At 41.4% G+C, this 13,074-nt stretch overlaps 1 protein-coding gene across 1 annotated transcript in view; it reads left to right on the top strand.

The window, feature by feature from the left end:
* Window positions 1-13,074, top strand: part of Rtcb (RNA 2',3'-cyclic phosphate and 5'-OH ligase) — a 29,698-nt gene that overhangs the window by 12,435 nt on the left and 4,189 nt on the right. The window contains exons 7-11 of the mRNA XM_060377809.1: window positions 6,971-7,130; window positions 9,343-9,518; window positions 9,860-10,048; window positions 10,612-10,722; window positions 12,947-13,066. Of these exons, the coding sequence (XP_060233792.1) occupies window positions 6,971-7,130; window positions 9,343-9,518; window positions 9,860-10,048; window positions 10,612-10,722; window positions 12,947-13,066 (756 nt within the window). The remainder of the gene's footprint in view (window positions 1-6,970; window positions 7,131-9,342; window positions 9,519-9,859; window positions 10,049-10,611; window positions 10,723-12,946; window positions 13,067-13,074) is intronic.

The raw sequence follows: 13,074 nt of genomic DNA on the forward strand, positions 1-13,074 counted from the left end.
CTGTGTTCAAATTTTCTTGTTCTGTTGCTCTCCTTGTGGAGACCCTGTCCTCTCCAGCTCTTACTATTTCCCAGTTCTTACATAAAATTCCATTCACTCTGCCCAACACTTGCCCATCAGGCTCAGCATCTGCTTTGATAGTCTGTAGGGCAGAGGCTTTCAGAGGCCCTCTGTGGTAGGTTCCTAGGTTGTTTCCTGTTTTCTTCTTCTTCTGATGTCCATCCTCTTTGCCTTTTCAGATGGGGATTGGACATTTTAGTTAAGGTCCTCTCTCTTGCTTAGTTTCTTTAGATGCACAGGTTTTAATGGGTTTGTCCTATGTTGTATGTCTATATGAGTGAGTATATACCATGTGTTTTTTTGCTTCTGGGACAACTCACTCAGGATGATCCTTTCCAGATCCCACCATTTACCTGCAAATTTCATGATTTCCTTATTTTTCATTGCTGAGTAATATTCCATTGTGTAGATGTACCACAATTTCTGCATCCATTCTTCAGTTGAGGGGCATCTGAGTTGTTTCCAGCTCTGGCTATTACAAATAAAGCTGCTACAAACATGGTTGAGCAAATGTCCTTTTTGTGTACTTGAGCCTCTTTTGGATATATGCCTAGGAGTGGTATGGCTGGATCATGGGGAAGCAGTATTCCCAGTTGTCTGAGAAAGCGCCAGATTGATTTCCAGAGTGGTTGTACAAGTTTACATTCCCACCAGCAGTGGAAAAGGGTTTCCCTTTCTCCACAACCTCTCCAGCATGTGTTGTCACTTGAGTTTTTGATCTTGGCCATTCTCATGGGTGTAAGGTGAAATCTCAGGGTTGTTTTGATTTGCATTTCCCTAATGGCTAGTGAGGTTGAGCATTTCTTTAACTGCTTCTCTGCCATTCGGTATTCCTCTACAGAGAATTCTCTGTTTAGCTCTGTTCCCCATTTTTTAAGTGGATTACTTGGTTTGCTGCTTTTCAGCTTGTTTAGTTCTTTATATATACTGGATATGAGTCCTCTGTCAGATAAAGGGTTGGTGGAGATTCTTTCCCAATCTGTAGGCAGTCGTTTTGTTTTGGTGATGGTCTCCTTTGCTTTGCAGAAGCTTTTCAGTTTCATGAGGTCCCATTTATTGATTGTTGCTCTTAGAGCCTGTGCTGTTGGTGTTCTGTTCAGGAAGTTTTCTCCTGTACCAATGAGTTCTAGGGTATTCCCCACTTTTTTTTCTAGCCGATTTAATGTGTCTGGTTTTATGTTGAGGTCTTTGATCCACTTGGACTTCAGTTTTGTGCAGGGTGATAAGTATGGATCTATTTTCATTTTTCTACATGTAGACATCCAGTTGGACCAGCACCATTTGTTGAAGATGCTATCTTTTTTCCATTGTATGGTTTTGGCGCCTTTGTCAAAGATCAGGTGTCCATAAGTGTGTGGGTTTATTTCTGGGTCCTCTGTTCGTTCCATTGATCCACCATTCTGTTTCTATGCCAGTACCATGCAGTTTTTAAAACTGTTGCTCTATAGTACAACTTAAGATCAGGAATGGAGATACCTCCAGAAGATCTTTTATTGTAGAGGATTGTTTTAGCAATTCTGGATTTCTTGTTATTCCATATGAAGTTGAGAATTTTTCTTTCCAGGTCTGTAAAGAATTGTGTTGGTAATTTGATGGGAATTGCATTGAATCTGTAGATTGCTTTTGGTAAAATGGCCATTTTTACTATGTTAAACCTGCCAAGCCATGAACATGGGAGATCTTTGCATCTTCTCATATCTTCTTCTAATTCTTTCTTCAGAGACTTGAAATTTTTTTCATACAAGTCTTTGACTTCCTTGGTTAGGGTTACTCCGAGGTACCTTATGTCATTTGTGGCTATTGTGAAGGGTGTTATTTCCCTAATTTCTTTCTCAGCCCTTTTGTCTTTTGTATATAGGAGGGCTACTGATTTTTTTTGAGTTAATTTTGTATCCGGCCACTTTGCTGAAGGTGTTTATCAGCTGTAGGAGTTCCCTGGTAGAGTTTTTGGGGTCACTCACGTATACTATCATATCATCTGCAAATAGTGATAATTTGACTTCTTCCTTTCCAATTTGTATCCCCTTGATCTCCTTCAACTGTCTTATTGCTCTAGCAAGGACTTCCAGAACTATGTTGAAGAGATATGGAGAGAGTGGGCAGCCTTGTCTTGTCCCTGATTTCAGTGGGATTGCTTTAAGTTTCTCTCCATTCAGTTTGATGTTGGCTATAGGTTTGCTGTATATCGCCTTTACTATGTTTAGATATGTGCCTTGTATTCCTGATCTCTCCAATACTTTAAACATGAATGGATGTTGGATTTTGTCAAATGCTTTTTCAGCATCTAGGGAGATTATCATGTGGTTTTTTTTCTTTCAGTTTGTTAATATGGTGGATCACATTGATGGATTTCCGTATATTGAACCACCCCTGCATACCTGGGATGAAGCCTACTTGGTCATGGTGGATGATATCTTTGATGTGTTCTTGGATTCGGTTTGCGAGTATTTTGTTGAGTATTTTTGCATCAATGTTCATAAGGGAGATTGGCCTGAAGTTCTCTTTTTTGGTTGGGTCTTTGTGAGGTTTAGGTACCAAGGTGACTGTGGCTTCATAGAATGAGTTTGGTAATGTTGCTTCTGTTTCGATTTTGTGGAATAGTTTGAAGAGAACTGGAGTTAGCTCTTTTTTGAATGTTTGGTAGAATTCTGTGCTGAAACCATCAGGTCCTGGGCTTTTTTTGGATGGGAGACTTTCGATGACTGCTTCTATTTCCTTGGGAGATATAGGACTATTTAATTGATTTACCTGGTCCTGATTTAGCTTTGGTAAGTGGAATCGATCAAGAAAATTGTCCATTTCATTTAAATTTTCAAATTTTGTTGCATATAGACTTTGGAAGTAAGTCCTAATGATTGTTTGGATTTCCTCAGTGTCTGTAGTTATGTCCCCCTTTTCATTTCTGATTTTGTTGATTTGGATGGTGTCTCACTGCCTTTTAGTTAGCTTGGCTAAGGGTTTGTCTATCTTGTTGATTTTCTCAAAGAACCAGCTCTTGGTTTCATTGATTCTTTGAATTGTTTTATTTGTTTCTAATTGATTGATTTCAGCCCTGAGTTTGATTATTTCCAGCCGTCTGCTCCTTCTTGGTGTGTCTGATTCTTCTTTTCCTAGGGTTTTTAAGTGAGCCATTCAGTTGCTTGAATGCGCTGTCTCGAATTTCTTCTTGAAGGCACTTAGTGCTATGAACTTTCCTCTTAGCACTGTTTTCATTGTGTCCCACAAGTTTGGGTATGTTGTGTCTTCGTTTTCATTGAGTTCTAGGAAGATTTTAATTTCTTTCTTTATTTCTTCCCTGACCCAGCTGTCTTTTAGTAGCAAGTTGTTCAGTTTCCATGTATGTGTAGGCTTTTTGCTATTTTTGTTGTTACTGAGGTCCAGCTTTATTCCATGGTGATCAGACAGGATACAATGGATTATTTCAATCTTCTTGTATCTGTTGAGGCTTGCTTTGTGACCAACTATATGGTCTATTTTGGAGAAGGTTCCATGAGGTGCTGAGAAGAAGGTAAATTCTTTTGTGTTTGGGTGTAAGGTTCTGTAAATGTCTGTTAGGTCCATTTGATTCATGACCTCTGTTAGAGATATTGTTTCTTTGTTTAATTTCTGTTTAGTTGACCTGTCCTTTGTTGAGAGTGGGGTGTTGAAGTCTCCCACTATTAGTGTGTGGGGATCTATGTGTGGTTTAAGTTTTATCAATGTTTCTTTCACAAATGTGGGTACCCTTGTATTTGGGGCATAGATGTTCAGGATTGTGATGTCTTCTTGGTGGAATTTTCCCTTGATGAGTATGAAGTGTCCTTCCCCATCTCTTTTGATTAATTTTGGTTGAAAGACTATTTTATCAGATATTAGAATGGCTACTCCTGCTTGCTTCTTGTGTCCATTTGCTTGAAAAGCCGTCTTCCATCCCTTTACCCTCAGGTAATGTCTATCTTTGTGACTTAGGTGTGTTTCTTGTATACAACAGATTGCTGGGTTTTGTTTACGCATCCATTCTGTTAGTCTGTGTCTTTTTATTGGAGAATTAAGTCCATTGATATTGAGAGAGATTAATGACCAGTGGCTGTTAGATTCTTTGAATTTGATGTTGGCTGTGGTCATACGGTTTTGTGCTTGGTTGCTTTTTGTTTTACTGTAGTGGGGTTATTTATTTTCAGTGTTTTCTTGAATGTAGCTAGCTTTCTTGGGTTGTATTTTCCCTTCCAGTGTCTTCTGTAATGCTGGATTTGTGTGTAGGTATTGTTGAAATTTGTTTTTGTCATTGAATATCTTGTTTTCTCCGTCTATGAAGACTGAGAGTTTTGCTGGGTATAGTAGCCTGGGCTGACATCTGTGTTCTCTTAGGGTCTGCATGATATCAGTCCAGGCCCTTCTGGCTTTCATAGTCTCTGTTGAAAAGTCAGGTGTGATTCTAATGGGTTTGCCATTATATGTTACTTGGCCTTTTTCTCTTGCAGCTTTTAGTATTTTTTCTTTGTTTTGTATACTTACGGTTTTGATCATTATGTGGCGGGAGGATTTTCTTTTCTGGTCTAATTTATTGGGTGTTCTATAGGCCTCTTGTATTCTTTTTTTTTTTTTTTTTTTTTTTTTTTTTTTGCCTCTTGTATTCTTATTGGTCTCTCCTTTAAGTTGGGGAAATTTTCTTCAATGATTTTGTTGAAAATATTTTCTGGGCCTTGGTGCAGGGAATCTTCTTTTTCCTCTATTCCTATTATTCTTAGGTTTTGTCTTTTTATGTTGTCTTGAATTTCTTGGACGGTCTGTGTCAGGAATTTTTTAGATTTAACATTTTCTTTGACAGATACATCTATTTCTTCCATTGTATCTTCCACACCTGAGATTCTTTCTTCCATTTCTTGTAGCCTATTGGTTATGCTAACCTCTGTAGTTCCTGCTTTCTTCCCTAAGTTCTTTCTCTCCACAATTTCTTCCATTTGTGTTTTTTTTTTATTTTTCCAATTCTATCTTCAGGTCTTGAGCTATTTTGTTGGTTTCCTTCCCCTGTCTGACTGTATTTTCATGTTTTTCCGTCAATTCCTTCAGCTGTTTGTTTGAACAATCCACTGTTTCTTTTATTTCATTCAGTGATTTAAGCATTTCCTCTCTAAAGGCCACAGACTGTTTGGCTGCAGCTTCCCGTATTTCTTCACGGATGGCCATAATCTCCTTGTCTTTAATTTCCTCCATTTCTTTACGGATAGCCATGATCTGTTTGTTTTTATCTTCCTCTAATTCTTTTCGTATTTTATTTGTTTCCTCTGTTATCTTCTTCATGAGCATAGATGTTAGGTCATCTCCTTGAATTTCATTTATGCTGGGGTGTCTAGGGCTATTTGCCCCTGGATAACTGGGTTCTGGAGATGCCATATTGCTCTGGCTTTTGTTGGTTGGACTTTTACGCTGTCCTCTACCCATTGGGCTATCTTAGTTGTTTGAATTTAGTTTCTGGTTGTTCCTGGACTCTTGTAGTGGAGAGAATTCCTTTGGCAGGAAGATGGTTTTTCCTGAAGGAAGCCTTTCCAGCTTTTTGGGTATAGTCACTGGATGTCCAGTGTTTTTCAGGAGTTGCTACAGCTCACCTCAGGCATAGAGACCTGGGTAGTAACTGTGGTCCTGATTAGTCAAGAGGGCTCTCCTCTCACTGGGAGAAGTCCTGGAGACAGTTGCCCTCCTTCTGGGTTTCTTGCTGTAAATTTAGTGATCAACTGCTGTAACCTGTGTGTCCTGTGGTTTGGTCGGTTTTGTTAGGGATAGCTGGTTGCCCCTTGGAGCAGTATCTGGGGGGTTGATCTCAGGGTTCCCGGTCTTTTGTAGGTCTGAGGTTGGGGCTCTGTGCCCCAGAACCCAGAAGGTAATTTGTGGCGGGTGAGTACTGCTCTGTTGTCTTGGGGCGCACAGTTCTGCCTGTAAGGTGTATTTGATACAATGCAGGCCTCTGGGCTGGTGGAGCGTGCGCCCGCCTGCTAGTCTGCGGAAGCTGAGTTTCCGATCACTCTGTGCTCCCTGTTTGGGCCCAGATCTGTGATGGCTGGGCGTACTCACCTGTCTGCGATCTGCAGGCTGCTAGACTTTCCCTAGGTGACCCCCAGCAGCACGGTTTCTTCCTTCCCTGTGGGGTCCTCTCTGGACAGGGGTTCCTAGTCCCTGTTGTACTGGGGCGCGCAGCTTGTCTGTACCACTGAGCTGAGCAGGCAGCAGGAGCTCATTTGTGTTGGCGGTGGGTACCCGCTGTCCTAGCAACCTTCCGGGGATAGACTGGGTGACCCGTGATCAGTCTGGCAACTTTGCTTCCCAGTGGGGTCCCTTTGGCAGGAAGGGGACTCCCAGCCTCAGGCACCCTTGTGCTCACTGATCAGCCTGGGAAAGTGATTGGGACACGGACGCTTGCAGCTCCAGCCCGGAGACACAAAGCCCGCGTTACCCGGGATTTCTTCTGGGTCTGGCTGGGTAGCCGTGAGTGGACCCGACCGATTCCCACACCGTGGGAGCCTCCCCTCACCTGGGAAACACGATTGATGTAGTTTCAGGGCCCAGAGTTCAGTCTCCTGGTCTCTGCACGGCGAGTGCTGTCCTGCTTCTCAAATGCGGTGCTCTCCCGGCGCCGCCATCTTGGCTCCCCCCCCTTATTTTTTTTTTTTAATAGTACATCAAAGAACACAGATCTGTTGACTTGAATGATTTTTCTGAAAGCTTATGCAGAAAATATTCTTAAAAGATTCTGAGTTACAAGTGTATAGGAGAGAAGTGGCATATGATTATGAGGTTTACAAAGTATGCCATGATTTAGATTTACTTTTTATGGTTATTTTGTTGATTTGATTTTATCTCTGTGCTTTTTAAATGTATGTTTGTTTGCTTTTAACTAGAATAGAAACTGTTTAATCAGACATTCCTACATTTACAGCTGGGGACCCTGGGAGCAGGCAACCACTATGCAGAAATCCAGGTTGTAGATGAGATTTTCAATGAGTATGCTGCTAAGAAAATGGGCATCGACCATAAGGGACAGGTGTGTGTGATGATACACAGTGGAAGCAGAGGCTTGGGCCACCAAGTAGCTACAGGTATATTCTAGATCTAATTTTTTTACTTGGAACTAAATGAGTGTTTTGTGGCGAATAAAACAAGAGAGTTAATTAAGCCATAGAAATACATTGCATGGGTTTTTAACTTGTGGCTTTCTTCACTTGTGACCCTAAACAAACTGATAACTTCATCAAACCTTAACTTTCTCATCTGAAAAAAAATGGGTATCATTACTTCATCTGGTATGTCATGGAGGGTAGTAGAATAACATATACAAAGTGTGTAACTCTAGCACTAGGAAGCACTTACAATGCTAGCTCTGTTTAGCACGGTATTCACTGTGGGGGTTAGTGCTAGCCATCTTGATAGTACATGGACTGTGGAGTTCAAGTAGATGCTCACTAGTGAACCTGCAGTACTCAGCAAGGTTAGGAATTGGTGGATTGATTTCTAAAGCAGGTGCTTGACCTCACTCTCTGATGGAAAAATCATGCTCATCAAGAAAAAGAAGGGGTTGGAAAGTTGGGAAAGTATAAAGCAAGCCCAGTGACCTAAGTGCAGTTCTTCCACCCCACAGAAAAAAATGCTAGGTATGGTGGTGCACACTTGTAGTCAGTGTTGAGGAGGCGGAGTACAGCAAATGTGTGGAACTCTCTGGCCAACCAGCCTAGCCTGATGGTCAAGTTCTAGGCCAGTAAAAGACCCTGTCTCAATAAAAAGAAGACAACCAAGGAACAAAACTCAAGGTTGACCTCTGGCCTCCACATGAACACTCACCTAAACCCCTCACCACCACCAAAGATAAAAAGTAGGAGTTGATAAAATATTGTAAGAAAAGCAACATAAATATAATGTGTTTTGAAGAATACTCAGAGATAACTTCATAGACAATACTCAGCCTTGGGATTGGAATACTAACACATAGAGGACATTCATGCAAACAGGCAACAAGAACAAAGCAAGGAGCAGGGAAATAAGTGTCTGCATGACTCACAGGGATTAGTAAATGTGTGAGGCAGTGCACTGCACATGTGGAAATTACAAACATTTACTTCATGTTACAGTTCAGTGTTGCAATAGTTTTTTTGTTTTGTTTTTTTTGTTTTTTCTCCCAGAGACAGAGTTTCTTTGTTTAACAGCCCTGGCTGTGCTGGAACTCATTTGTAGACTGGCCTCAAATTCACAGAGATCCTTCTGCCTCTGCCTCCTGAGTGCTGGGATTAAGGCGTGTGTCACCGTGCCCAGCATGCCATTGTATTTTATACTGTAAGACTCACTCATTTGTGCCAGGCTGACCCTTCAGTTTAATCCAGCAGATAAATGAAGCATTGACTGTGGCTTTGGTGTTGAAAAATTCTCCACATTTAATATGAAGGCACCAAACATTATGTTTAAGGCCTGTTGTTCCACACAGTACTGAGCAGAAGGAGGATCACAGGTCCGAAGTGCCCGGAACATTGTAGTCAGTTGAAAGACGAATGGGTTACAAAGTGAGACTCTGTCTTTAAAAAAAAAAAAAAAAAAAAAAAAAATCTATTTAGCTGGACATCGTGACACACACCGTTGATCCCAGCACTCAGGGAGGCAGAGACTGGCAGATTGCTGAGTTCAAGACCAGCCTGGTCTACAAAGGGAGTCCAGGACAGCCAAGCTTCACAGAAAAACTCCGTCTCTAAAGACCAAAAATAAATACATTATTTAAAAACCATGATGACTAAAAAAAAAAATGCTGTTTTCATTCATTCACATGTTGGGAGGGAGAAACTAAAGCCATGTTGCTGTCGTACACATCCCATTTCAAGTTTCTAGAGGCAAATGCTCTCTGTATGTCTCACATGCTAATATCACCATACTCAGAAGATTCTCAAGAAGTATCTTTTTATAAAAACTTAAAGGCATTATTTATGTGTATGTCTATGTGCCTGCTTGTCTGTATGTGCAGTGTCAAACAGTGCCCAGGGAGGCCAGAGGAGGGTTCACATCCCCTGGAACTGGAGTTAGCAGACAGTTGTGAGCTGCCACATGAGTGCTGGGAACTGAATCGAGGTCTTCTGTAAGAGCATCTAGTGCTCTTACTAGATGAGCCATCTTTCCAGCCCCAAATATATCTTGTCTGAGCAAATAGATGAACTCAGAAGCATACTTGGGGTTTTGTTTTGAATTTGGATATATTTCACTGCCTTTCTACAGTAAATCTGATTGGTTCTTTTAAGAGACACCTACCTTGTTTGACCTGCGGCTCTGTTGCAGATGCACTGGTAGCTATGGAAAAGGCCATGAAGCGAGACAAGATTATAGTCAATGATCGGCAGTTGGCTTGTGCTCGGATTGCGTCCCCAGAGGGACAAGACTATTTAAAGGGAATGGCTGCAGCTGGCAACTATGCCTGGGTTAACCGCTCTTCTATGACTTTCTTAACCCGTCAGGTAAAACGAAGTTTCTCTCTTGGGTTAATCAGGAAGCTAAGCATGTTTGGTATTAGAAATGTGTATTCTAGATGGTAGGGGAGTTTTTAAGGTTTTGGTGTCTAGAGACAGGAGAGTAGAGCCAGAATGACCCTCAAATTTGCCTTTAGCCTCAGCAAGAATGGAAGACCAACCATTCTCTGTGGTTAAAAAGTTTGGGGAAAGAGTGTCTATAAAGACTAGTGACTGCTGTTTTAGAAATCTGAAATCCCCCCTCACTTTAGGAATTCATTAGGTGGAAGCAGTAAAATATGTTCTGACGATGTAGAACTGACTACTTGTAATGGAAGTTTTTCCCCTAGGCTTTTGCCAAAGTCTTCAACACAACCCCTGATGACCTGGACCTGCATGTGATTTATGATGTTTCTCACAATATCGCCAAAGTGGAGCAGCATGTGGTAGACGGAAAGGAACGGACGCTGTTGGTGCACAGGAAGGGATCTACCCGTGCATTCCCTCCTCACCACCCCCTCATTGCTGTTGATTACCAAGTATGTAGTCCTGCATTTATGTGTGAGGTCACAATCTAGAGAATTGTAGGTTCAGGTTCAGTTAAGCAGGAAAACAAGTATGTAAAGAAAAAAATCCTGTCACCAAAGACAGCAGTGGTTCCCAGTCTCTGCACCAGTGAGTTCCCCATCCCATAGTGAATGCTGAAACATTAGCTATGTTTTAACCCCCTGAGCTAAATATGTCCTAGAAGTTAGTGGAAGGCAGGACAAAGTTGAAACTGCAGTGTTTCTGTCCGTTAGTCCTATGGTTTTGCAGATGAGGAAACAGAAGGCAAGAGAGGGCAGATGCCTTGCATGGATAAAAATCCTAACACTACTTCCCTCCAACTTGGGAGTTTTCTGTACCACAGTCAGTCTGTTGCAGGTCCTTATAACTTCTTTCTCTTTCTTTCCTGAGTAGTCAAAAGCCAAAGTAATGCCTTAATATTATTGTAAAGCGTTGAGTTTAGAGGTTTAGGTTTCTTCTATAATTCTACAACACAAGAAGAAATTTCAGGCATAAAAAGCATAAAAATTTAACATTTGGTTTTGTGTACCCTCAGCTCACTGGACAACCAGTGCTTATTGGTGGCACCATGGGGACCTGTAGTTATGTTCTGACTGGCACTGAACAAGGCATGACTGAGACCTTTGGAACAACCTGTCATGGGGCGGTAAGGAAAATGAAAACTTGCTTAGTCATTTTAGCAGTTGTTCTGCATTTTGACAGGTAAATACCTGATTAAGTTTAACAAAATTGAGGTTTGAGTGTGTCATGACTACTTCTTGCAAATTATACCCCATAATATAATGTTTAGTGAACTAACTATAGGACCAGGGATGTTCTCATCTGCAAGACCAGAACATCCTAACTGAGCAGTTAGCAATATAGTTAAGTTTATTGCCACCGCCTTATAAGTGGTATAACTGGTATACCACACTGAGCTCATTGCTCTTTCAACAGCCCACTGGACCTACTCATTTGCTTGATTTGTTACTTTCTCTTGGACAGTCCGCTCCAGATTTAGGGGTGCTCTTTGCAAGTCAGAGTCTCTTTGTGTGTGTGTGTTGGCTCATGCCTTCTAAGCCACCTATCAGTGAACTGTCTGTAGAGGGCCAGGCACTTTAGGTATTTTAGGCTTTGGGAGTTACAAGAAGAATTTCTTGCCACCCTTTAGCTGAGCCATTATAGGGCAAGAGGAGCCATAGTTCTATGTAAATAGCTACTGCTGTGTTTCAGAAAAATTTTACTTACCATACAGGTAGTTTGCTAACAAATTACAGTTTGCCAGCTCCTATTTTAAACTATCAAAGTTCTTAGCCAGTGTTGGAAGGGGAAATAAAAACCATCTAGATTACCTTCTCATAGAACAGATCTTTATAAATATATCACAACCTTCTCTTTTCCCCTCTAATCCCTTCTCGTTTCCAGCTATTTGCCCTCCTAGTTCTAGCGAGTCTCAGCAGTGTGAGCTCTGGCTCTGGAAGCATTGACAGCATCTGGATGCATAATCAGTGCTCGGGGTTGGGTTGAGGAAAGGTATTACCTAGCAGTAGTGGCCACTAGGCTGCTAAACAAGAATCAAAATTGCCCATGACAATTACCAAGTTCAAAATGTCATTGGTAAGGTAGAGTAACGTTTAAATCACAAAAAGCTATGTATAATGAAAAATTAACATTTATATTGAAATACATACAAAATCATTAAATATAAAATACTTTAGGTAGACATTTACTCCCAGCCAGGCAGTGATGCCATACGCCTTTAATCCCAGCACTTGGGAGGCTGAGGCAGGTGGGTCTCTGTGGGTTTGAGACCAGCCTGGTTTACAAAGAGGGTCCAGGACAGCCAGTGTTACACAGAGAAACCCTGTCTCAGAAAAAAGAAAGAAAATACAGAAAAGAAATTTATTTCCAAAACGGGTGTGATGAGGCTTCTTAATAAAGGACACAGAATAAGGATAAATTAGAAAAGACAGGTTGGTGTGTATGTACGTGTGTGCATGCATGCAATCCCACATTTTTCTTTGTGTATGTGTTTGTGTGTGTTCCAGAGTCCAACATTGGTTGTCTTCCTCTATTTTGCGAGACAGGGTTTCTCGATGAACCTGGGGCTCACTGTTTGATCGGCTGACTGGCTAGCAAGCTTTTAGAATCCTCCTGTCTCTGCCTCCCCAGTGCTGATCTAATAGGCTTGTGTAGCCATTCCTAGCTTTTATGTGAGAGCCAAACTCAAGCTTTCATGATTGTCCAGCAAGCACTTTATCTTCTGAACTGTCCCTGCAGCCCAGATCATTTTGTTTGTTTTTAAACTTTTTATACTTTTTTCCTTTGGTGTATGTGGGCATGTTGGGGGCAGGAGGTGGGGTATGATATGACATAGCATGCATATGGAGGTCAGGACAATTCTGTGGCAGTTGGGTCTCTCTTCCCATGGTATGGTTTCAGAGATTAAACTCAGGTTGTCAGTTTTGGCAGCAAGTACTTTTACCCACCTTGCCATCTCAGTGGCCTTTCAGGTTAGTTTTTTGTTTTGTTGGTTGTTTTTAGCATAAACTAAAAGAAGAAAAATCAATTCTCATACAATGTTATGTGCTCATAATCCTAGCTACTAAGGAGACTGATGCAGGAGAAATGCAAGCTCAGGGCCTGCCAGGGCATTGTAAGCAACATAGCTAGACTTTGCTCAGATGTGAACAAATAAGGCAAGCAGATCATTCAGTGATGTAAGCCTTATGACCCTAATGAGTTCCAGCTGTGGAACCCTCACATCTATAATCCCAGCACTCCTACAGCAAGATGGGAGGCTTCTAAAGAATTACTGGAGTCAAACAAAGTTTTAGTTCACAGTTCATAAATTGAAGTTAACTCCTGTCCTGGCTCCTTTCTCATTCTAGGGTCGTGCATTATCTCGAGCAAAATCACGCCGTAATTTAGATTTCCAAGATGTCTTAGACAAACTGGCAGATATGGGAATTGCAATCCGTGTTGCTTCACCCAAGCTGGTTATGGAAGAGGTAAGTGA

Source organism: Meriones unguiculatus, chromosome 2 (assembly GCF_030254825.1).
Source record: "Meriones unguiculatus strain TT.TT164.6M chromosome 2, Bangor_MerUng_6.1, whole genome shotgun sequence".
NCBI lineage: Eukaryota > Metazoa > Chordata > Mammalia > Rodentia > Muridae > Meriones > Meriones unguiculatus.